Source organism: Chrysochloris asiatica, unplaced genomic scaffold, assembly GCF_000296735.1.
Source record: "Chrysochloris asiatica unplaced genomic scaffold, ChrAsi1.0 scaffold00079, whole genome shotgun sequence".
Classification (NCBI taxonomy): Eukaryota; Metazoa; Chordata; class Mammalia; order Afrosoricida; family Chrysochloridae; genus Chrysochloris; species Chrysochloris asiatica.
In genome coordinates this window covers 1591648-1616531 of record NW_006408597.1, presented here as the reverse complement: position 1 = coordinate 1616531, position 24884 = coordinate 1591648, and the positions used below count along the sequence as shown (strand labels likewise).

Sequence of the window (24884 nt, the reverse complement as noted above, 5' to 3'; positions counted from 1 at the left end):
ATGGGCCAGTTTCAAACAGGTTCTAAAAAAAAAAAAAAACCAGCCCAGCTTCTTTGAAGGAAAGTTATAAACATGAATTGGCATCATCATTCAGGAAAGCCCCCTGAGACCCTGAGCTGAGAAGGGCAGGAAGGGATTCTTTTAATAGCTGATATTTTTCTTCCTCTGTACTTTCAACACAGTAATTTTAGAAGTTTTGAGGGGCAAAAGTTGGGGTGGTAGAAATGACTCTGCCAGCAAATGGGAAAGCAGCAAAAATTTCTTTCTGTGCAAAATGTTCCTTTCCTGGTTTTTTACAAGAACATTTCTTTCTTTGTATCAAGAATCACTGAGTCAGAGATTCACAAAGGCCTCGAATCTGGATGCTTTATGCCCAGTGACTAAGGTCCACACACAAGCTTACTGAGGCATAGCCCTGGTTGAGGGTTTAAATGTTTATTTAAAACAGAAATGTCAAACCACTCCACCCTCAACCTTCCAAACATTTGGCTAACAATAAAGCTAGTTCTTCAGCAATAATGTCAGAGCAGAGCAGTTAACTTGGGTTATATTATAACTCAAAAGCAATACTACTGGAAAACTTAAAACACCTAGCACTGCATAAAGAAGAAATATGGGACAAAACGGAAAAGGGAATTAGCAGCAGAAACTCATTCCAAGGTCCTTCTGCTGCCTCACCTTTCATTTTCATCCGATGCACGGATGCCTACCACCTCGGAACGGCTTTCTGTTTGCATAGCTGTGTGGTGGGGAAAATGACATGGCTGTCCCAGGCACATGGGGGAAAAGTGCAAATTGTCTCTAAGGCACAGAACTTAAATTCTCAGCCAGATTAATAGGAAACCTAGACTTCTTAGGGGAACATGCCAGAGGAAACGACCACGACATTCCACTGCTAGGGAATGATGCCCCTTGGGAAGCTCTTGGCCCTTTACTGTCACTTTCATCCCACAGTTTTAGCAACATGCCTTGTCTCTCCACCACAAGGCAAAAGCAATACTATGATTAACACCCAAACTGACCCTGCCTCTCAGGCCTGCTGAGATGGTGAGGGATACAGGACCGTGAAAGGCCAGTCAGTCCATACAAAACTCCAAGTTGCATTTACATGATAAACAAAAACCCATTGCTAGGGTTTACAGCAAATCCCCAACTATTCAGTATTTGTAAACTCAATCCAGGGATGGCCATTCCCTTATTTTAAGAACAGGCTTCAATGATTCCATTAGTATCATTGTACTAGGCTTCCCAGAATTGAGAAAACAATGGGACCATCATACCCAAGATCCCACTGAGCAGAGGTACCCATCCCTAGCATGGGGTTCCCCCCAAGCAGCAGCCTTTACACCAATGGCTTGAGGGAAACGGCAAATTTCCACTGCACAGGTCCTCCCACAGTTCTAAGGAAATACCATTTTTGTTTTTGGTTTGGGGAAAAATGAAACAAAATTTAGCTGTGTTTGATGAAGTAGGATGTGAGACTCACCAAAGCAGCTCATGACTCAAACTACTAAAGGAGCATTTCACAAGCCTAGGTGGAAACACAAAGCTCATATCCTGAAGAGAAAACATCCACTGCTTGCCCCAGATTCCATCTCTGAAGTTTCGTCCCTTCAGGACACCATTTCTCTCTTAGAGCCAGCTCCTTTGCTCCTGTTTACAAGAACACAGTGAGTACGGGATTAGACGTGAGCTCTCAGCCAAATTTCTTTCACTTGGCAGGTTCCATCAGTTCTGGTAGGCTCCAGGGACTCCCAGAGTTTGGTACCGGCTCTGGATCACTTGAGAGGAGAGGATACAGATTCATTAGTTATGATGATATGGCTTCATAAAATACTGACTACAGAAAGTGGGGTGGCTGGGGCTGCTGACGTCCAGGTGAGCACCCTAGGAGCCGTGAAGGCAAAGGCGCTCTAGGCCTCTCTCAGGTCCAAGTAGAGGCAGCTACAGGAGCTCTTCTCCGTGGTGATTTTCTCTTAGGGCCTTCCTCCTGCTCACGGACTCAGTTCTTCACCTCATCTCTTACCTGTACCTTCCACAGCCAGGAAATCCCATATTGCATCAGCCACAGCCTGGACCTCCAGCTGTGTGATGAGGTGGGACCTGCCCATCCTTCTCTACTTCTGATACTGCAATCCATCCTCAGAGGGAAAGCAATCTAAGCCCACTTCTCTTCCTAAAGCAGTTAGCTGCACAAATCACTGAGTTTTCCGAAAATAAGCCCTAGGTTGACGACTTCACCAGACATATTTCCTGGGCTCAGGGCTCCTGAGAGGGCTCGGAACACTTCAACACTATCCAGAGGACCCTGGATAGGTCATGCCTGGCTCCAGCCCACTCAAGGCTTTACAATTTTTCCTCCCCCACCCAGAGGTGCAATGCCTGGTGCTGAATTCCCAAGGCAGCTTCCAATTAACGGTGAAAATGATAATGAGATATAAGCTGCTACCAGCGCACTTTTAAGGTGAGCATTGTGACTCCTCTTCAAAGGTGGGATCAACAGATGAGGTACTGAGCTGCTGTTGCTATGGCAGTCACTGAGGACAAACCCAGGGCCGTGGGGCCCTTCATTCTCCAAAACAGTAAAATCACTCCTACATCCTATCTAAAAGGCAATGCCGCTCTCCACATGTGCCTGGAAAGTGCTTCAGAGCCTCCGCCTCGCGCTCCTTGTCTGCAAGTGAACGAAGCCAGGAAAGCTGCTCTCTGCATTCGGTAAGTGTGCTGTGAAGTTCTTTGGACCCCAGTCTGCTGGGGCTAGGTAGGCTCAGGAAATTAGAGGCTGGATCGACAGGAGTCTGTTCCCAGGAGGCACCAGGAATCGGAGTCTAAGTCGGGCTTTGGATCTACTTCCATCTCTTCCTTTGCTGTCTGAGTTCCTTTGGAATGCATCCCCACCTGTTCAGATAAACCACAGTTCCACATTAGTAACAGTGCCACCTAGTCACAGGATAAGTAAGCACTGGAATACAAATCACAAGGTCAGCAGTTTGAGCCCAACAGCTACTCTGTGGGAGAAAAATGAGGGTTTCTGCTCCCATAAAGATTTACAGCCTCAGGGTTGCTATGAGTCAGAACTGGCTCGATGGCATTCAACAACAACACATATTTTACACACACACACACATCTGAAACAAATACAACATGTTAACAACTAAAGAATCTAGATGGTGGGTACATGGGTGTCCACGGTACTGTACTATGTAAATTTTTACATACCAAAATGTAAAAGACAAACCACTGGGAGTCAGGTGATGCAAGTGACTCAATCCAAGTGCCTGAAAAAGGCCCAAGGGCTGTGGGATTAACTATAAAAGTTGTAGCATTTAAAAGCTGTCATTAACTGCTGCTGAGTCGGTTCTGATTCATAGTGACCCTATATAAGGTTTCCAGGGTTGTAAAACTTTATGGGAGCAGAAAGTCTTCATCTTTCTCCTGGACTTGTAAGTATCAGCAAAGAATAAACCTATTTATAGTCCTCGGCGTCTTGTTTCTGTGATTCTTCAAAACAGACTTAGAAACGGGATTTTGTTTTTAACATTCTCACCTGTCGCCCTCCCAATTTCTTGTTCTGGAGCTGGGTGAAAATCTCGAGGTTTTCTTGCTGTAGCTTCTGTTGCTCTGCCAGACACTTTAACACCAAACCCTGCAATCGCTCCACCTCCACCTGCAGACTGCTGCATGCACAGGTAGGGGGCGTCAACGGTGTTACTGTAGGTGTAAGCCGAGGAGGCGGCTGCTGGGACAAGACAGAAATCACAGGAGGTCCACAGGTTCCCAACCCAAACTTCAAGTACACTCAAATGTTACATTACCAAACTCAAACAGAAAGTTATGTAAATGAAACAACAGGGCAAGGTAATGCTCAGGCCCTCAGTCCTCATCTGCTAAGAACAACTATAGTTGACTGTAGGGGACTCTGTAAAACAATGAAAATGCTGAAGTGGGGAAAAGCATGATTTAATTTGGAACAAGTCCTTCTATGATTTAATTTGGACAATGCCCTCCTGAATGCAGCGAGGGCACTGTGATCTGAAGGGCCCACAGTGGATGGAGTGGGACACACTTGAGAAGAAATGTAAGAGGTGTTTAGTAATCAAAAGGAATAAAGCAATTCTAGAAGATTGTAAGTTCTACCAAGCAATTCCAGGAGGCAGTCATTCAAACAGAGCAAGGGGATATGGTATTGTTGTTGTTATGTGCTGTGGAGTCGGTTCCGACTCATAGTGATCCTGTTCAGGGTTTCCGAGGCTGTAAATCTTTACGGGAGCAGAAAACCTCATCTTTCTCCCACGGAACAGCTGGTAGTTTCGAACTGCTGACTCTGAGGTTCGCAGCCCGATTCATAACCACTACGCTACCAGATAGCGTGGTTTAAAATCAGGAAAGGTGTGTCCAGGTTGTTTCCTTTCACCATACTTCTTCAATCCTTATACTGAGCAAATAATCTGAGAAACTGGAGTACATGCAGAAGATGCAGCATCACAATTGGAGGAAGACTCAGTTACAATCTGCTATATGCAGATGACACAACCTTGGTTGCTGAAAGGGAAAGAGGTCTTGAAGTCCTTACTGATGAAGATTAAAGACTACAGCCTTCAGTATGGATTACACCTCAACATCAAGAAAACAAAAATCCTCACAATTGGACCAATAAGTAACATCATGAGAAATGGAGAAAAATTAATGTCAAGGATTTCTTTTTCCTTGGATCCACAATTAATGGTCAAGGAAGTGAAGTCAAGAAACCAAATGATGGATTGCAAAGTGTTAAACAGCAAAGATGTCACTTTGAGGACTAAGGTGCACCTGACCCAACCATGGTATTTTCAATTGCCTCATATGCATGTGAAAATTGAACAGTGTATCAGGAAGAACAGAGAGGAATCAATTCATTTAAATTATGGTGTTGGCAATGAATATTGAAAGTACCATGGGCTGCCAGAAGAAAAAAACAAATTTGTCTTGGAAGAAGTCCAGCCACAGAATGGTCCTTAGAAGAGATGATGGCGAGACTTCATCTCTCATATGTTGGATGTGTTGTCAGAAGGGACCAGTCTCCGAAGAAGAACATCATGCTTGGTAAAGTGGAGAATCAGAGAAAAAGAGGAAGGCCCTCAATGACATGGATTAACACAGTGGCTGTAACGATGGTCTCAAACAGCAATAATCATGAGGATGGCACAGAACTAGGCAGCTCTTTGGTAATGTTATGTGCAAACAATCACTACGAGTCAAAATCAACAGGATGGCACCTAACAACAACTGAGGACTTACAACATTCAACTTTAAGTTTCACAAGTTTTATCATCTCTCCTGGGAAGATTTTCAATAACCCTAGGGCTGACTCCTTCTCCATTTTTTTACTATATTTTGCTTATAGCAGAGGTTGGCAAATGATACAGCTCATGGGCCAAATCCAGTCTACTGCCCGTTTTTGTAAATAGTTTTCCTGTATTTACAAAATAATACAGGAAATTATTTCCTGGACCACAGGCATGCTCATTCATTACGTATTATCTATGGCTGCTTTTGTGCTACATTGGCAGAGTTGAGTAGTTGCAAAATAAAGTATATACCCACAAAGCCAGAAATAATTACTATGTGGTCCTTTATGGAAATAGCTGGATGGCCCTGGTTTATAGCTTTAGTAAACATACTTTGGTTTCTATCAAGGGTAGGTATACATGTGCTGCTTCCTCACTAGACTACTAGTATTACTACTTATTTATACTCATAGAGTCTGCAGCACAATCTAGCAGCGTCATGCTTATTAAACTGAACTTGAATTTTGGAATTTCAGTTTTGGTACTCTGGAGAGCCACAGAAAAAAGAAAGCTAATCCTCAAGTGTAGAAAGGTATTATTGGTTTGGCAGGTCTCAGGCAACTCAGCAGGGGAGCTGGAAGACCAATGAAGACACAGGAGTTAACAGTGAGGCCAGAAGGACTGGGTGGAGCTTACAGCCACAGTTTACCTGGTTAGGAATCAAAGGCAAAAAGCTCAGTTACCCAGGCAACTACTGGAGGTCTGTGTTCTGAAGGTGCTTCAGAGACCACTTTGAGTCCTTGCAGTTCTTCATAGGGCAGCGTAGCTTTCTCAGATTCAGAAAAAGCTGCACTCAGGGGAGAGGGGCTGTCAGGCATGGGGATGAATTCTGCATTTTCCAGCTCCTATGTATACAAGAAAGCATTTTAGCAATTCTATTTGCAGCACTTTACTTTCTCCCAAGTTCCCCCCTCTCTCTTGCTTCCACTCTGTCATGCCACCATCACCCTCTAGTGGGCAGGACTGTTGTGGTTAACCATGTATCTCCACCTCTGTGTTGGCAAATGCAACGTCCAGAACAGTCTAGAGTGTCCCCAACACACTTATCCCACACATTCGGTGAGGTGGGTAGCTCTGAGGTGGTGACAGGGAGGCAGACTGCTGAGCTGCGAAGGGCTGGGGCTTGAACTTTAGACAGCGCACTGTCCTCACACCCATCCTTAAATAACTAGCAAGCTTGGTCTTTTGGGAAGACCCTCTTTTTCCTTTTTGGTAAAAAACCTTAAGATTTCACAAACTGTAAATGTTTACTGTAGAAAATGAAAAACTATAAATGGGCAAAGGAAGGTAACAAAGCCACCAGTAATTCCATCACTCAGAGATGAGAGCACTGCTACAGTTTTCTGTATATACTTTATAGATATGCGTCTCGACATTATAGATTTTCTAATAAAAAAAACATACTGTTCAGATAGCCCATCCTTTTCTGTGTATCAATATGTTGTGAACAACTTTCCAAGTAAATAAATGTGCTCCAACATTTTTACTGTCTGTACCTCAATTTCACAAAGCATTTCCCTAATATAAGGTTTGTCAACTGCCCCAATGTTCCACTTTTATAAAGCACAATAAATAAAATCTGTAAGCTTAAAACCTATAATCTTCCATGCACTCCAAAAACTGCCTTCAAGTAAGCTTGTATGAATTTTCATTCATTTAAGTAATATGGGTATGAAAACATTTTATATAAGAGAAGGGTGGGAGATCTGACAGAAATCTCTCCAGGTAGAGATAAGAAAACTAGACTGCTGCTGGAAAGCCCATTTAACAGGACATGATAAACTGACAGATCCTCACATCTCCTTTCTTCTCTTTGCCAAAGGGCTGGTAGTTATGTAACAGGCGGCTACTAGATCATTTACCTTTCGAAGCCAACCAGGACAGGAACTGCTGGCCCCACTACTGATTGCCATGGCCTCAGTGGGACTGATTAAACCTTCCATTCCTCGGTCTGCTTCCATTGTTCCTCGGAAGCCTCCACTTGGATCAGGAGTTTCAGATTCCTGCCGACTGTCCTCTTCTTCCACACCGCCACCACCACTTCCTGGGCCGGAGCTCTGAACCACTGACAGACACACAGCACAGAAGTACAGAGCTTTGCTATGAGACAAGAAAGATTTGCCATCCTCTAGCCCCACTTCCCCCTGGAAAACCAATGAAATGCTGTTACATTGACTGATGCATGGCAACCTCACGTGTGTCAGAGCAGAACTATACTCCACTGGCTGCTCTGCTGGAAATAGATCAACAGGTCTTTATTCCAAAGTGCCTTTGGGTGGACTCAAACCACCAACCTTTCAGTTAAGAACTAGACTAGCTAAACAAATTAATGATATGGCACCAACCAGGACTCCCACCTCGTTGCATGATGTGGAATGGTAACAGTAAGTCAGATATATGGGATTAAATTTTTAGTTTTTGCATTAGGTATTTGTATGTCAATATTTTAGGATCAGCACTGGACTGTAAACCACAGGGTTGGCAGTTCAAACCCACCAGCTGCTCCTTGGAAACCCTATACTGGGTCATTATGAGTCACAATTGGCTCGCGAGCATTTAACAACAACATCTTTCATGATGATTCACTTCTACATCCCACACTTATTCTTACATCCACAGCAGACTATCAATGTTCTAAAGCGGTACTGGACAACTGCCCTAGTCACAGCTCACCAAGCTGACATACCATCCACACTTAGCATGCTTCTTTAGCAGCCATAGCTAGAGTCCAGCATCTTCCAGAGACGTTCATCTTAGATAAAACGCTCTTTAATATTTGAGCCAAACACTTTTAAAGTTGACAAATGAACTCACCACTAACTTGTTTTCTGGGGAAAAACCCAATGGTCATTTTTTAATTTTCATGTGAGTGTTACACACCTTCAAGATTACTTGTTGTCAAGTCCATTCCAACTCATTATAATCCTACCCGGTAGAGTTTATAAGGCTTTAATTTTTAGAGGAAACGGACTGCTACATCTTTCTGTCACAGAGCGCTGGGGGCTTCAAATTGCCAACCATTGAGTTCACAGCTGAGTCACTAGGGCTCCTTCTTTGAGGACTATTTGTCTGAATTTTTAAAATATGACTAATTCCTTCATATCACCAAGCACGTTCCAACTTAGCTGGAAATGAAATAGAACTTTAATACAGGGCTCAAGAAAATCAATTAAGAAACTCAATTTGCCAAAACGAAATAAACCAACAACTAATAGCCTGGTATAACTTAAGGTTCACTCTTGTAGCGTTTTGGCTACAAGTTGGGCTGCTAACTCAAGGTCAGCAGTTTGAAACTACTAGCCGTTCCATAAGAGAAAAGATGAGGCTTTCTGCTCCGGTAAAAATTTACAGCTTCAGAAACCCTATTCAGGGTCACTATGAGTCAGAACCAACTCCAAGGCCCACCACCACCACAAAAGAACTGGTGGCAGTCACCTGCTTCCTGGAATGAGGTCCCAGGGCATTATGATCCTACTAAAGTAGCAGAACCGAAAATTCCAAAATAAGCTCTGAAGATTGTTTTGTTTTAAATGTCTTTTACAATTACGTTAATTTGAGATATGTGGAAGACTATTTTAAGACTATATGTAGGTTCTGATGCCTAACAATTAATTAAGCATACATGGCTCTACCATCTAAAGAACTTGTTATAAAGTGCTGTCAAGTTGGTTCTGACTCACGGCGACCTGGTATAGGGTTTCTGAGGAGTGGTTGGTGGGTTTAAACTACCAACCCTGTGGTTAGGTCCAGTACTTACCCTACAGTGCCACACCAGGACTCCTGAAGAACTAGACTGGAGCTAGCCACTAGATGTATGTGGTTATTTAAACACAAAGAGAGATTCAGTTACTCAGTCACAGCAGCTCACTAGTGGATCCGATGGAGGCCAGCACAGATACAGAACATTTCCATGACCGCAGAGGAGCTCTATTAGACAACGCTGCACAAGAACATTAGCTATATTACCGTATCTCCCTCCCTCATGAACTACTTTTCCTTCTTTGGCCTCCTACCCAGATGAAAGCAATCTGATTTTGTATTTAACATTTTCTAATTGAAAACAAAATATGCTTATTTTGGCACATATTTTTGTATTCTTAAACAATTGTTATTTCTTCTGTTTGTTTTGGAATTTTATAAAAAGGCTGGTAGTTTAAAATGTATAGAAAGATTTAATACCTCAACAACAAAAGGCAAATCAATGTAAAAATGGGCAAATGACACGCAGACACTTCCCCAAAGCCGACAGATCCATGCAGGGATATCTGCTCCCCAACAGCCTTTGTTGGTGTTGTTGGTTAAGTACCGTGGAGTCGGTTCCGACTCATAGCGACCCTGCACAGGGTTTCCTAGGCTGCAAATCTTTATGGGAGCAGAAAGCCTCATCTTTCTCCCACGGAACTACTTGTAGTTTTGAATTGTTGACCTTGCGTTTGGCAGCCCGACTTGTAACCACTACGCTACCAGAGCTCCTTCAACAGCCATTGTTGTTGTTAAGTGCCGTCAAGTCGGTTCTGTGACCCATACATTAGAGAGATGCAAATCAAAACAACAATGAGACATCATCTTACTCTGGAATTCTCATACCTGCTGGTGGGTATAAGCACTGTGGAAAATGCTGTGGTGCCGCCTTAAAAAGTTGGAAATGGAGATACCAAGTGATTCAGCAATCCCACTACTATGTCCGAGTATATACTACAGAAATGTGAGCCAGGACGTGAATAAATACAAGGGGCTTTCGAAAAGTTCATGGAAAAATGGAATTAAATGATATTCTTCCACTAATGTTTTAAAGCCCCCTATACAAACACCCATGTTCACCACAGGATTACTCACATGGCAAAAAGATGGCTGAATGGAAAACAAACTATGGTACATACACAGAATGGAATAGCATACAAGAAAGAATAACAATGAATCCGAGAAATGTAACATGGGTGAACTTGGCAGAGATGACTGTTGTTGTTGCTAAGTGCCGTTGAGATGATGGTTCAGACACACAGCAACCCTGTATAGGGTTTCCGAGGAGTGGTTGGTGAGCTTGAACTGTTAACCTGTGGTTCAAACCAACTTTACAGTCCAGCGCATTAACCCATAGTGCCACACCAGGACTCCACAGAGATTATGCTTAGTGAAACAAGAGTGAATCGTAAAAGGACAAATTTTTTAGGAGAACACTATCATAAAAAGCCAAGGAAAGGTTTTCTCACATAAAGAAACATTCTTCGATGGTTAACAGGAATGGCATAGGGAGGAAGGGAAATATCGTTAACTAGATAGTAGACACGTATTAACGTGGGTGGTAACACAGAGGTCAGCACAGCATGACCAAGGCAAAGGAAGACAGCATGATGTAAGAGTAAAAGACAATGGTGAACACTACTAAATACACAATCCTACAATAAGTTGTTGTGTTGTTTAGTGCCCTCAAGTTAGATTCGACTCATAGTGACCCTATATAGGGTTTCTGAGGAGTGGCTGGTGGATTTGAACTGCAACCTTCAAGTTCAAACCAACCTTGTGGTGCAGTGCCACACCAGGACCCCAAATAACAATAAGTGCTAACACTAATTTATGAGTGGAGTCCTGGTGTGGCGATGTGCGTTAATGCGCTGGACTGCAAAGTTGCTTTGAACCTCAAGGTCAGTGTTTCAAGTTCACCCATCGCTCTGTGGAAACCCTATACAGGGTTGCTATGGGCCGGAACCTACTCAAGAGCAACAACAGTTTATGAGTACATAAATAAGCACAGGTGTGGGATAGCATATGGATGGACACCCTAGAGCATATATAGGTTTGGCAGAAGTTATGTCTACAAATGTCATTTACACGTGCTGCAAATATGTCCACTTTTAGTAAAGCACACAGGGGGAAAGAGTCCTAGTGTGGCACTGTAGGTTAATGTGCTAGACTGCAAAGTCAGATTGAACTGCAAGGTTGGCAGTTCAAGTTCACCAGCTGCTCCTCAGAAAACCTATACAGGGTTGCTACGGGTCAGAAACAACTCAACGGCACTTAACAACAACAAATACAGGGGGCAAAGTTATGCAAATTTCTTAGCCATATCAAACACCTTGATGGACTGAGTGACTAGACTTGAGGGCTTAAAGACATAGTTCCAGGAGACACATAAGTCCACTGGCATAACATAGTCCATAAAGACATGTTTGACATCCCACTTTGGTGAGTAGTGAATGGTGTCTTAAAAGCTTGTGAGCAACCATTTAAGATACAACTATGGGTCTCTTACCACACAGAGCAAAGAAGAGTGAAGAAATCTAAGATTAAAGGACACAACTCATTCAAAGAATTAACCGAGCACAAGTCTCCACTAGCCTGAAACGGAAACAACTAGATAGTTCCTGGTAAGCACTACGGCCCACTCTGACTGGAATCACAATGGAAGATCCTGGACAGAGTGGTAGAAAAATGTAGAACAAAAATCAAAATCTTAGAAAAGACCAAACTTACTGGTCTGATCTAGTAGAACTCTAGAATCTATGGCCCTTGTTGTTATTGTTAAGTGTCTTCTAGTCAACTCTGACTCATAGCAAGCCTGCACAGGGTTTTCCAGGAGCGGCTGGTGAGTTAAAAAGGCATGTAGTCTGCGTAAACTGCTTTTTACATTCTATATTATGAAGTATTTGTAGACAGTCCTCCTGTATAATATCTCACTGGGTGATTAAGTAAAATTCTATTAACAAATATTTATTGAACAAGTACCATGTTTTAGGCACTACAGATAAAATTCATGAATAACAACAACAAAGACAAAATCCCTGCTCTTAGAAAGTTTACATTTTCTTGCTAATGGATGTGTGCTTTCAATCTAACATTTTTCTTTTAAATACCTCTCCAGCAAAGCAGGACTTTAACAGAACAGCTGTGCTCAGCAGAAAGAGGTTTTATCACTTGTGACAGCTATTAACATGTACAGAGATGAACATGGACTATTCTAAAAGGTGTGATATGTGTCCATGAATATGTGAACTAAAGCTCAACAAGTTCAGATCAGCCATTTAACGGTTTCTTTTTTGGGAATGAATGTTTCTGTTCTGGCTCTCTGTTTTGATTCAATGACTAACATTAGAATCCAGGTTCTGAAATATCAAAGACCTACAGAGATTCTAACAGAAAACCAAAACAGAACTAGATTCAATTTCCTGACATGGTTCTAAATAATAGAGGGCCATGAAGAAGTCAATCAAAGGAAAATTATCAGAACTTTGGCCTGATTTTCCTAACAATGTTTAAAGTTTAGCTGAATTTTAATTCCGAGGGCCGATTTTGAAGGAATTCCCCAGGGAAAACCATAGAAGTAAAGGGTGGAGGAGCCCCATACCCCCTAAGATAATAAGGAAAGGGACAATACATAAATCACATTTCAATGCTGGGCAAGCTTCTTGATCATCTCCATATGCAGACGGGTAATGGTGTACTTTCCCTCTGACCACAATGTAAAAGTCATAACTGATTGGGAAACCCACCAAAATATGATCCTCCCTCTTAATCATTGCAATCCTCATTTCCCAAAGACATCCTCTATTTTCTTTTGAGTTACGGAGACTGCATGGACTCCAACCCCAAACCAGTATTTCAGGACACGACTGGTACTTGAGTAGTCACTCACCAGTTCCGATGGATAAGCCACTGCTATTAGAGCGGATGGTCTTAGAATTCAGTACTTTCTCTGAGGAAAAAAACAGTCAACAGGTAAGCACTGTATACAGATAAAGGCAGGTTAAGGGAGAACAAGCATAGAGAGACAGGAGAGAACTACTATCCTTGACTCGAGATCATTTTATAATTTTTAGCTATTGTTTTAGAAATCAGAAGCTCTGGTAGTGCCATGGGTTAAGTATTGGGCTACTAACTGAAAAGTCAGTGGCTCAAACCCACCAGGCCCTCCGTGGGAGAAAGATGTGTCATAACTATTTACAGCCTTGGAAACTCTATGAAGCAGTTCTACCCTGTCCAGTAGGATCACTACGAGTTGGGATTGCCTCAACAGTTTTAGAAATTAGTATCTGAGGTTACTTGATACCACAGCTATATCCACTATCTAAAATAGCAATGATCATCTTGAGCTCACTGGAATCACCTGGGAAACTTAAAAAAGTAACACTGTCTAGGTGTCATCCCAGAGCTGCTGAGGAAATTGATCAAGAGTCAGGTCCGGGCAATGGGATTTTTAAAAAAACTCCCCAGGAGATTCAAATGTACAACTAAGATTGAGAATCACTGATCTAAAAGAATGGGCTGACTCCTATACCCTAACACATAGATCCATACACATAGGTTCATAAGAAAGTAATTTTTATGCACAAAGCCTTTGTGATGGTAAAGATTCTTTTTAAAGGTGTTCTGAATGTTTCTCACAAAATCATGGAAACAGGTAACAAATTAATTAACGGAAGACGAGAAGTAACAAATACTATGGAAAGTGGGGCTGAGCCCAAAGTTAGCATGTTGGGAAATGGACAAGAGGTAGCAGTTCTAGAAATGACAATGCTCTGTTCCTCCCACTACAGATGGCATCCTTGACTATTACAAGACTTACAGAAGCAGTCTCTTTTCATTCAGATACATCTGTTTCTAAGAATGTGACCATCAATGCCTTAGGTGGGGACCTATCCTATGTGAAAGCCACCCCAATCCACACATCTGGAATCCTTACCAACAATGAGAATGGTGTGCCACCCACGGCAAGATAAATCTGGAACGTGATGGAGAGATCCAAAAATAGGCCTAGGCCATGAGGTACAGATATCAGAACCATGTGGTCTCTCAGTGGGGGTCATTGCCAGGCGGCCATTACCTCCATTGCCCCAGGCAAAAATGTGATTATCTAGAAAAAAATTCAACAGCAGACAGTTAACAGGACAATGGCTTCCCAAGTCTTTGTGGTTTCCATCTTCCTGTCCTAGAATTACAGAAACTTCTCACTACATACAGACCAAGCTAAAGTTACTTACTCTACCATGATGTTGTAGTTACGTGCCATCAAGTCAGTTTTGACTCATAGTGACCTTGTACAGGGTTTCAGAGAAGCTGGTAGGTTTGACTGCTTACCTTATAGTTAGCAGTGCACTGTTTATCCAACACTGCCACACCAGGACTCATGTTGTTAAGTGCAGTCGAGTCGGTTTCAACTCATATTGACCATGTCTAGGGTTTCCGAGCAGTGGCTCATGGATTTGAACTGCTGACTTCGCAGTTCAAACTGACCTTGTGGTCCAGTGCATTATCCTGCAGTGGCCACACCAGGACTCCATAGGTTCCTACTCATAGCAACCCTGTATAGTGTTTCTGAGGAGCAGCTGGTGGGTTTTAACTGCTGACCTCATGGTTAGCAGTCCAGTGCTTATTCTACAGCACCACACCAGGACTCCTACACTATGATATAAAACCTAAATGCTTCCTGATACTACCCAGGTCAAAATGACCATTTCTCCTACGTACTGCCATCCATTTATTCATTTACTTACTCATTCAAAAACTTTTTCTTGGTCCCTCATTCATCAACAAATATTAGACACCTACTTCATGACATGTACTGCTTAAGGTAGTGCTGGGGATACAGCAGTAAAGAAAACAAAGTCTGCTCTTGTGAAATTGACAATCTAATGGGGGGGGAAAACTGAATACATAAATAAGTATCTATTAATTCAGGTGCACTTCTGGTGTGGTGCTGTGGCAGCAGTTCAAACCCACCAGCTGCTCCTCGGAAACCCATACAGCGTCACTATGAGTCAGAACTGACTTGACGGCACTTACCAACCACCACCACACTTCAGGTAGTGATAAACACTATGAATAAAGATAAATGGTGAAGAAAAGCAGAATGGAAACAGGAACTAGTCTGATGGAGTATCATTACTTAGATAGGGTAGTGAGCTCCAAGCATTTTGACACTTGAGCAATACTGAAGGATTTTATGGGAGTCCTGGTGTGGCGCCATGAATTAATACATTGGACTGCAAAGTCACTTTGAACCACAAGGTCGGCAGTTCAAGTTCACCAGCCGCTCTTTGGAAACCCTATACAGGGTTAACAACAACAGCAACTGCCAAAATACTGAATGATGCACTCATCTATACCAAGAAATTTGGAAGACCAGGCCAACTGATTGGAAGAGATCCATATCTGTGCCCATTCCAAAGAGAGCAGACCTGACAGAATGCATAAGTTATTGGACAATATCATTAACATTGCATGTAAGTAAAACTTTGCTAACGATAATTCAAAAATGGTTGTAAAAGTACATTGACAGGGAACTGCCAAAGGTTCAGGCTGGATTCATATGGGGACATGGAAAAAGGGATATCATTGCTGACATTAAGATGGATCTTGGGTGAAAGCAGAGAACGCCAGAAAGATGCTTACCTGTACTTTACTGACTATGGAAAGGTTTTCTATTGTGTGAATCATGACAAGCTATGGACAACATTGAGGAGAATAAGTACTCCAGAACACTGAATTGTGCTCATGAGGAACCTGTACATAATTCAAGAGGCAGCTGTCTGAACAGAACAAGGGGACACCGAGTGGTTTAAAATTAGGAAAGGCATGCACCATACTTATTCAATCTGTATGATGAGCACATAATCTAAGATCTGGGTTATATGAGGGACAATATGGTATTAGGATTGGAGGAAGACTCATCAACCTGAGATATACAGATGATACAATCCTGCTTCCTGAAAGTGAAGAGGACTTAAAATACTTACCATAGCCTTCGGTATGGATTGCACCTTAATGTAAAGAAAACAAAAATTCTCACAAATGGACCAATAAATGTCATATAAATGGGGAAAAGATTGAAGTTGTCAAAGACTTCATTTTGCTCAGATCAACCATCAACACTCATGGCAGCAGCAGTCAAGAAATCAAACAATGTATTGCATTAGACAAATCTGCTGCACAAGATCTCTATAGTGTTCAAGCAAAGAAGTCAGTTTGAGGATTAAAGTGCATCTGATCCAAACCATGTTATTTTCAATAACCTCATATGCATGTGAAAGTTCGACAATGAATAAGAAAGACTATAAAAGAACTGATGCATTTGAGCTATGGTTGTTGCAGAAAAGTACCATGGACAACCAAAAGAACAAACAATTATATGTTAGAAGAAGTACAGCCAGAATGCTCTTTAGAAGCCAGGATGGCCAAGCTCTGTTTTCATACTTTGGACATATTACTAGGAGGGACCGTGCCTGGAGAAGGACATCATGCTGGTAAAGTGGAGGGTCAGCGAAAAAGAGGAAGGCCCCCAATGAGATGGGTTGGTATAGTGGCAGCAGCAATGGTGAAACTGTTGAGGCGCAGGACCAGGCAGTGTTTTGTTCTGTTGTGCATAAGGTTGTTAGGAGTTGATACCGAAGAGTTCAAAAGAAGTTGTAAGAAGAGAGAAGAGATACAAGAAAGCAGAAGAAAGAGGAAAGAGAATGAAGAACAGCAAAATAACAGTAAGTTAGAGAAATGATGATAGGTGCAGGAAAATGCCTTAAAGAAGAGACAGCTATGAGAGAAAAGAGAGCAGCTCAGAAATTGGAGAGACACATAATATAGAGGAAACAGCCCTTCGAGCCTCCACGGTCCCTCAGCACATCACTGCAGTGCAACTGACCTCAGCCAAGGAGTAAAGCTAAACTGTGTTCTCTTCCACCATCCAACCAGTATTTATTGGGATGAACTGGGTGCTATATATAAAAAGTATTTACTAATTTTGAAGTATTTACCAAAACAGTTAAAAGCTAAAATTTTAAAAAGTATGAACTTAGAATAGTAACTAGGCCATTATCTGGAAATCAGACTTTAAAAAAAAATCACCATGTAGAAGACACAAATTGTTAATGTAATGTCATATGCATAAAATTTACCAATACAAATAAAAAAGTAAATTAGGATCTAGCTGTAGAAACAACCAATCCACCTCTTTCCCAACTGAGAATTGTGAAACATGCACAGACTCACCATCAGTGGCAGCAATGGTAAACTCATCACCACAGGAGACTCTGATCACTTGCTTCCCACCTAAGGGTCCACCCAGTAGGTTGATTCCTAGGCGCTTCTTATAATTCCCAACACCCAGCTGTCCACACTTGTTGCAGCCAAAGGTCAGTAGCCGGCCTCGCTCTGAGAGAGAAACAAAAACAAATTACCCAGCACAAATGGGTCAAAGAACAGAGGGAAAACACAACCAGTGCAGAGTTTCAGGATGAGCTTCTGATTACTGGAGCTTACAACATAAAGCTAGCCCACAGCCTGGATGTAGGGTAGCTAGGTTATCTAAGAACTATCACCAATTAGACCCAATACCCATCACAGCTGAGTCAATTTCGATTTGTAGCGACCCCACAGACACAATATTTGTGGTGGTGGGGTGGTGTGCTGTGGAGTTGATTCCAACTCACAGTGACTCTGCATAGGGTTTCTGAGCCTTTATTATGGGAGCAGAAAGCCTCATCTTTCTCCCACAGAACAGTTGGTAGTTTTGAACTGCTGATAAGTATCCCGATGCGTAACCACTTAACTTGCTACCAGAGCTCCTTAGACCCAATATTGTTGTTGTTTTTAAGTGCCATTGAGTCGGTTCCAACTCATAGCGACCCTGTATACAGTTTCCAAGGAGCAGCTGGTGAGCTTGAACTGCCGACCTTGAGATTCAAATCAACCTTGCAGTCCAGTGCGTTAACCCGTAGCACCACACTAGGACTCTGTATCAGACCTAATAAATGACTCAATACTGCATTCTCCCCACTATTGCATTTCAAGACATCATGTTTGGTAAAGTGGAGGGTCAGTGATAAAGAGGAAGACACCCACAAAGAGATGGAATGGATTGACACAGCGGCAGTAACAATGGGCTCAAACATAACAACAATTGTGAGGATGGTGCAGGACATGGCTGTGTTTCATTCTGTTTGTGCACAGAGTTGCTAGGAGTCACAAACGACTCGGTACCTAACATTTTCATTTCAATGTTGAAAATGGGTCCAGTGTAACTTACAATACTTAGAGAAAGTGCTAACTAGAGGTAACAGATGTCTGGAATTTCAGTTAAGGGCTGGGCCTATTATGCATGTATAAAAGTTATCAGCAAAAACATGTACTTGAATATAGAATTTATTAATGAGAGCATATTGGATGCTAGAAGGAAGTGAGAAGAATGTATAGACTGTTAAGAGGGAATGTTGGGTAAAATAAACAAGACTGAGCCACCAAGGCGTGTGTTGTTGTTGTTGTTAAGTGTCGTTGAGTCGATTCCGACCCATAGCGACCCTGAGTAGGGTTTCCAAGGAGCTGCTGGTGAGCTTGAACCATCAACCTTGCAGTTCAAACGACTTTGCAGTCTGACGCATTAGCCCACAGCGCCACAAGCAGTAAATCAACTCACCATCAATAGCAGCTGTGTGAGTCTTGCCTGGGGCAATGGTTTTGATCTTATAAAAGGACAACTGTTTGGCCAAGGTAAAGGAGGTTGTGTAGGGAACTTCATGGTATGCCTGAAACAAGGTAAAACACAAAGCAAAGACCCATGATGTACAATATGGAAATGTAATCAGGCTGAGAAAGGGTCATGGTAACCAAAAAGACTTTCAGAACCATCACATTACTAAGAAGGGGCCAGGCAGTTCTCATCTCCAATAGAATACAAGAAGCTCAATAAGCAACCAGAAGGTAAAATTAGCATAGAAAATGGGACTTTCTGATAATTAAAGTTTTAGATTTTAAATTAGGGCATGAAAACCATGAACACTCCATCCTAGACAAAACCAAACCCACTTCCATGGAGGTGATTCTGACCCTAGGGGGAAGAACAGAAGTAGGTTTCCTGAGACTATAAATCTTTGCAGGAGCAGACAGTCTCACTGTTCTCCTGAGGTGCGGATGGTGGATTTTAATTACTGACTTTGGGGTTAGCAGTCCAACACTTAATCCAGTGTGCCACCATGGCTCGCTCCTTCACTTCACCCCAAAAGGTATTTATTTAAAGACAGACTCTTTGGCATTTGTTTTAGTTCCATATTCTGCATACCTAACAAGAGCAAGGCAAAGAGTTCAAATACGGAGGACACTCTCCAACCCATAAAGCAGCCAGTTTCATGAGATCGCATCATATCAACAGGCCAGTGCTGCTCAGCTTGTTAAAAACTCAAGTTCTCTTTAGTGAAGCATTAAAAAAACCCACCCTTCCTCTCACGTAAGTTTGAAATGTCGCAACAAATTAAATGCTTATTTTATAACAAAACACAAATCCAATAATGGTAATACTACCCTTCCCAAGTCTCCACACTGAATTTGTACTTATTTCCCCAACTGAGAATCTCTACATCAGAGACTGCCTGAAAATTTATCTTTTTCATTTAATCAAGAAATTGGCCTCTTAACTGGACTCTTTAGAAAAGACAAAGAGGAGACTAAGATTTAATATCAGTGGTAAACTGCATGTCGGACTTTGAAATGCTTCATTCTAATTGATCCCCAGGTGATTCTTAGATGTACATCTTGTTAAAATGTGAATTCTGATTCAGTATCTCCAGGGTGGAAATGTCAAGTCTCATCAGGAGGTAGAATTGAAGTGACACAGTTCGAAACCCTGATTTCATGACATCCTTGAAGGAGGGGAATGGTAATTACACTGAATAAAAAATCTCCATGGGACCAGTGCTCTGAGAGCAATAAATCTAAAAAAAAATCCCCCAGGGAGTGATGCATGGAAATACGTCTCTTTTCATAACATTTGCTTTCTAGTACTGATTTCAGTGATAAAGTATAATCTGAAGTCTATCACTTTATTCTTTGTAATATATATGGAGGTATAACTAGCATACTGTAAAATACTGTAAGGCCTGACAGATCTTTACCTATGCTCCTCTTCCTAGAGGTAACCATTATTCTGATTTCTACCATTATAGATTAATTCTGCCTGTCCTTAACCTTCATATAAATGGCATCTGACCGTATGTACACTTTTGTGACTGTCTTCTTCTGTTGAACACATTTCTGTGATACTACCATGTATTTTTTAATCAAATTCCATAATCGCTAACCAATAATAGCATTCCAAACAATTCCCACCAAAAGAAATACTAACAATGTGCTTAAGACGCTAAAGGGGGCACTCACTTCATGGTTGATGATTCCAGACATGCACTGATTCAGGCCCAGTTTGTTGAACTCATTGAGCCCACAGGCCAGCACTTTGCCCGACTGGGTCAGCAGAAATGTCCCATCGCAGCCACACTGAACTGAGACAATAATCAAGGCCTTTGGAACATCCACCTGCAAGGAAACAATAAAAATCTTATACACATAATTCATATTAGGAGGAAGACACATCAAATACTTTCTCAAGGAAGATGCTGCATTCAGCAGACTACAGAGTAAGAACGGCTCTATTTTCTTCACATTTACCCAGTAACTTAGAAGCTATTGTTTTCCACAAAAAACTCAAGTTTTAAAATATAAAGTCAGAGAAGAAATTTCCAGGCCAACAGATACCCCCACTAAAATTTGCTTTAGCAACAGATCACACTTCAGGAGACTTCTCAGAAAAAGTTGGGAAAGGAGAAATTTCGATTTATTGTTGACGTTACTGTCTGAAACCGCAGGCTTCGTTGCCCTGTGGGGCCCCATGCTGGTCATTTTATAAGTGAGGTGACAGAATATTGAGGTAGCAGTCAGGACCTGCATGTGCTCACATCCCTCCATAGCCACCCAGGCAGGGTGGGAGAATGGTGGGAGGAGACAGAGGAGGCAAAGATGGAGATCCATGAAACCTGAGCCTCCAACCTCAAAAGCTCGACCACAGCCTTTCTGGGAAAAGAGGAACAGCTTTGAATTCCACTGAGGGCGGTCCCCATAAATAAATACTTTTAATGTTTAAAATGTAGACAAAAACTGTTAGTAGGAAATGGGATGTACGATTACACTCCCCCTTCCAATGGGGAAGCCTGCGCCCTAGAGTGGGTGTGCAGCAGGAGTACCTGCTCTTCGTCCCTGAGCTGATTTCAGCTCCTGAGAGCCTCTCACAGCACCAGTTCTTGGAGTGCTGAGAGCAGCTACGTGTTCTGTTTCACACAATGAGACCCAGCAATACAGTTACTTCAACTGAAGAAACAGGAGGAGAAAAGTGCTATGTTGGGTTAAAAGAAAGTTTACTGCTTTTCAGTACCTTCCTGAAGAATTTTCCAGGGTTTATTGAACTCCTGGGAGTCCACAGCAGGACTCCCAGAAGTTCAATAAACCCTGGAAAATAAACCTGCAGAATGCACTGGACTGCAAGGTCTGTTTGAACCTCAAGGTCAGCAGTTCAAATTCACCAGCTGCTCCTCAGAAACCCTATACAGGGTCACTATGAGTCGGGAAAGACTCCACGGCACTTAACAACAACATTTAACTATTTAGCATGGCGGGTTATGTATTGGATTACTAACTGCAAGGTCAGCATTTTAAATCCTCTGCAGGAGAAAAATGAGGCTTTCTGCTCCTGTAGATTTATAGCCTCGGAAACCCTGTACAGGGTCACTATGAGTCAGAACTGACTCCACAGCACACCATCAGCTATAGCAGTCCTGATGTACAGCTGGAGGATAAGCACTGGACTTCTATTTTCAAAGTTGGCAGTTCAACCCCACCAGCTACTTCTCGGAAACCCAATACAGGTTTGCTATGAGTTGGAATCGACTCGAAGGCACTTCACAACAACGTTTAGCTATAGGTGACCTTTTTGCTGTACATGCTTGATTTTAGTGCTTATCCCTGAGCAAGCTGCAACTCCACACCATCTGTACCCTTTCCCTCACAGGTCTACAATTTAGTTGTGTTAAACCAGGAGTCCTGGCTTGTCAGTCTCACTGACAGGAACCAGTTCAGAAATAAACACAGGGAAAGAGAACATTATTCAAGTCAGTGTGACCTTTAGAAAGAAGTTGCTTCTGATTTTACCTTTTGTGGTGTGTAATAATCCTCTTCTGAATCCAAACCCAGTCGCCCTGAGACATAGGTAAGAGAGATAATTGTTATAATAAGGACCTTTTTTTCCAATGAAAATGTTCTTTTAGATTCTCTTACTGAGTTCACACCCCTCAAATCGAGGCTGCATGCTGTGTGTGGATACACACAGGCTGGAAGTCAGGTGGTGCACCAAGGATGAAGGGGACTGAAATAAGGACATACACCTACCATACTCGCCACAGCCCCAAGAATAGACTTCCTTGTTTCGTGTCAAAACCACCACATGATTATCTCCACAGGAGACCTGCTCCACTGGATTGTTGAGGAAGAAATTCAGCTGCATGGGTTCTAGCACTTCAGGGCCAGCAACCTTGTCCACCCCCATGCAGCCATAATAATCTGAACCAAAGGCATAGAGCTGACCCTCATCTGTAGAAGGAAAAGGAAACAGGACCCATGAAAGGGCTGACTGGCTGTCCAATCAGAAAGCTGGCCAGTGCTGCACTAAGGCCTTCCCAGCCAATAATCTCACATGAGATGATCACATCAGAGAAATCTTAAGGAACAACTAGGCAAATCTAGAGTTATTTAATTTAGGGGGCCATGGGTTCTGTAAGTAAAATTTAACAGTTAAAAAAAAAAAATTAGTAGCTTAAAATTTTCCTCGAGCCTTCTCTGTTTTATAAATAAAAGAACCAAGGAATAAAGCAAGTGCTGAGACCAAATTTATATTTTGGCTCTTGATTTCTGACTGTTATCCACAGCCTGATTATATGGTGAGACTCTTCTTTTTCCCATTAAGTTCCTCAACTGGTATACCCTTAGCACATTTTTTTCTCTGTTACCCACCTAACTTCACCTTGCTCATTACTTCCTAATACTCTAGCTGACTGGGCACATTGCTAATAATGTGTAGACTTGTTCAATATCTTTTGGTTCTTAAAACGCTGTTTTGGTTGTAAAGTTCCCTTTCTTAAGCACAAATCCCAAATGCTTCTTATCAATGGCTCACCTGTCACACAGACAGTGAAATCATCACCACAGGACACCTGATGGATAGCTCTGCCCTGCAACTTTTCCACGTGCTTTGGCTGTCGGTAGGAGGCCTTGTCTCCATGGCCCAGCTGACCATGGAGTTTAGTACCTCCTTGCATGTTCTGTGAAATAAAGATATTTTATGAAGTTTTACCTTAACTTTTCATACAAAAGCTAATCTTCAGATAATTTATGAAGAAAAACAATATTCAGGTTTCCCTCCACTATCCAAAAGTAGAGCAATCCTATGGTACCTTTCATAAGCTGACATGGTAAAAATATTAATTTATAATTATAAAAACACTGTAAGCATTCCCAAACCCAAAAAATAACCTACCAAACCACACCAAGTAACATAGCAAACCTAAAACAATGCTAACATACAGTGGTTACAGAGCCAGTCAAATCTAGCAGCCTGATGCTGAGCGCAGTCCTCGGGAAAGAGTCTGGCAAAGCCACTCTTGCTGCTTGGGGTGCGTGTTGCCTCTAACGGCTGCTGCAAAACAAACGCTGAACACTTGTTTCATTTTTTTGCCTCGTTTTGGTAAAAGTGAAAATCCTCTTCAGAATTCTACAATAGGTACTAATTAATGTACGTCTTTCGTAAAAGCTAAGTGGCATACAGCTAACTTTAAAAAAGCAGGGGATAACCTGTCAGGAACAATCAGGTAAAAATGGATAAGAGGAGTAAAGATTTTAGTGGTCAGTAGTATAAAATTCCTACCAACAAGTAAAGAAGATTTTAAAAGTATCCATAGTATTATCTATCAGGACTTACTTGTTTTCCTCCTTCAAGTCTAAAGGCTATTTCTCATTGCTTTCTACTTGATTATACTCTCTTGGAAATCTTTTATTAGAAGCTTTACAAATTTTGGCCACAGTTACCTTGAGATATGGAACACTTGCGAAGAATCTGGCTACATCATACACCAATACAGTTCTAGGAAGAGTCCTAAATGATGTTTGGACAATTTTATTGTTGTTGTTATGTGCTGTGGAGTTGGTTCCAACTCATAGCGACCCTGTACAGGGTTTCCGAGGCTGTAAATCTTTACGGGAGTAGAAAGCCTCATCTTTCTCCCACGGAACAGCTGGGAGTTTCGAACTGCTGACCTTGCGGTTCGCAGCCTGATTCGTAACCACTACGCTACCAGAGCTCCTTGACAATTTTATAGAGATAAAGAATTCTTTACATTCAATCTAAGTCCTTATAGAAATGTTTTTTAAAGCACCACCTTCACCATATTCTGGCAGCCCCCTTCTAAGGGCTAGTTTATTACAGGGTGGGGTTTTAGGAAATAACAGCAAGTCAACATTCTACAAAACAGTGGAATCATTCACTTACTCTTTCATTCAGTAAGTACGTGAGTATCACTCAGGTACACACTGGTGATAAAGTAGTAAACAGGATAAATATGATCCCAGTCCTCAAGAAGAATTCGTTGCTGGTTACCAGGATGTGGGCAGTGGGTTAAGGGGAGGGAGGGGAAGGTGGAGCACAGGGTAGGGAATAGACACAGCATAGTTTGGGTGCTAGTGAGGAGGGCAATATACAAGAAG

General features: G+C 42.0%; 1 protein-coding gene across 1 annotated transcript in view; it reads right to left on the bottom strand.

Moving 5' to 3' along the window:
- Positions 1 to 2775: 2775 nt before the first annotated feature.
- The window catches only part of NEK9 (NIMA-related kinase 9), a 71089-nt gene continuing 48980 nt past the window's right edge, over positions 2776 to 24884 (bottom strand). Inside the window, exons 11-22 of the mRNA XM_006865518.1 lie at positions 23302 to 23446; positions 22518 to 22718; positions 22281 to 22327; positions 20460 to 20615; positions 18727 to 18835; positions 17304 to 17465; positions 14005 to 14175; positions 12958 to 13017; positions 7190 to 7392; positions 6017 to 6172; positions 3548 to 3739; positions 2776 to 2898 (exon numbers count right to left, since the gene is read on the bottom strand). Coding sequence (XP_006865580.1) covers positions 2776 to 2898; positions 3548 to 3739; positions 6017 to 6172; positions 7190 to 7392; positions 12958 to 13017; positions 14005 to 14175; positions 17304 to 17465; positions 18727 to 18835; positions 20460 to 20615; positions 22281 to 22327; positions 22518 to 22718; positions 23302 to 23446 — 1725 coding nt within the window. The remainder of the gene's footprint in view (positions 2899 to 3547; positions 3740 to 6016; positions 6173 to 7189; positions 7393 to 12957; positions 13018 to 14004; positions 14176 to 17303; positions 17466 to 18726; positions 18836 to 20459; positions 20616 to 22280; positions 22328 to 22517; positions 22719 to 23301; positions 23447 to 24884) is intronic.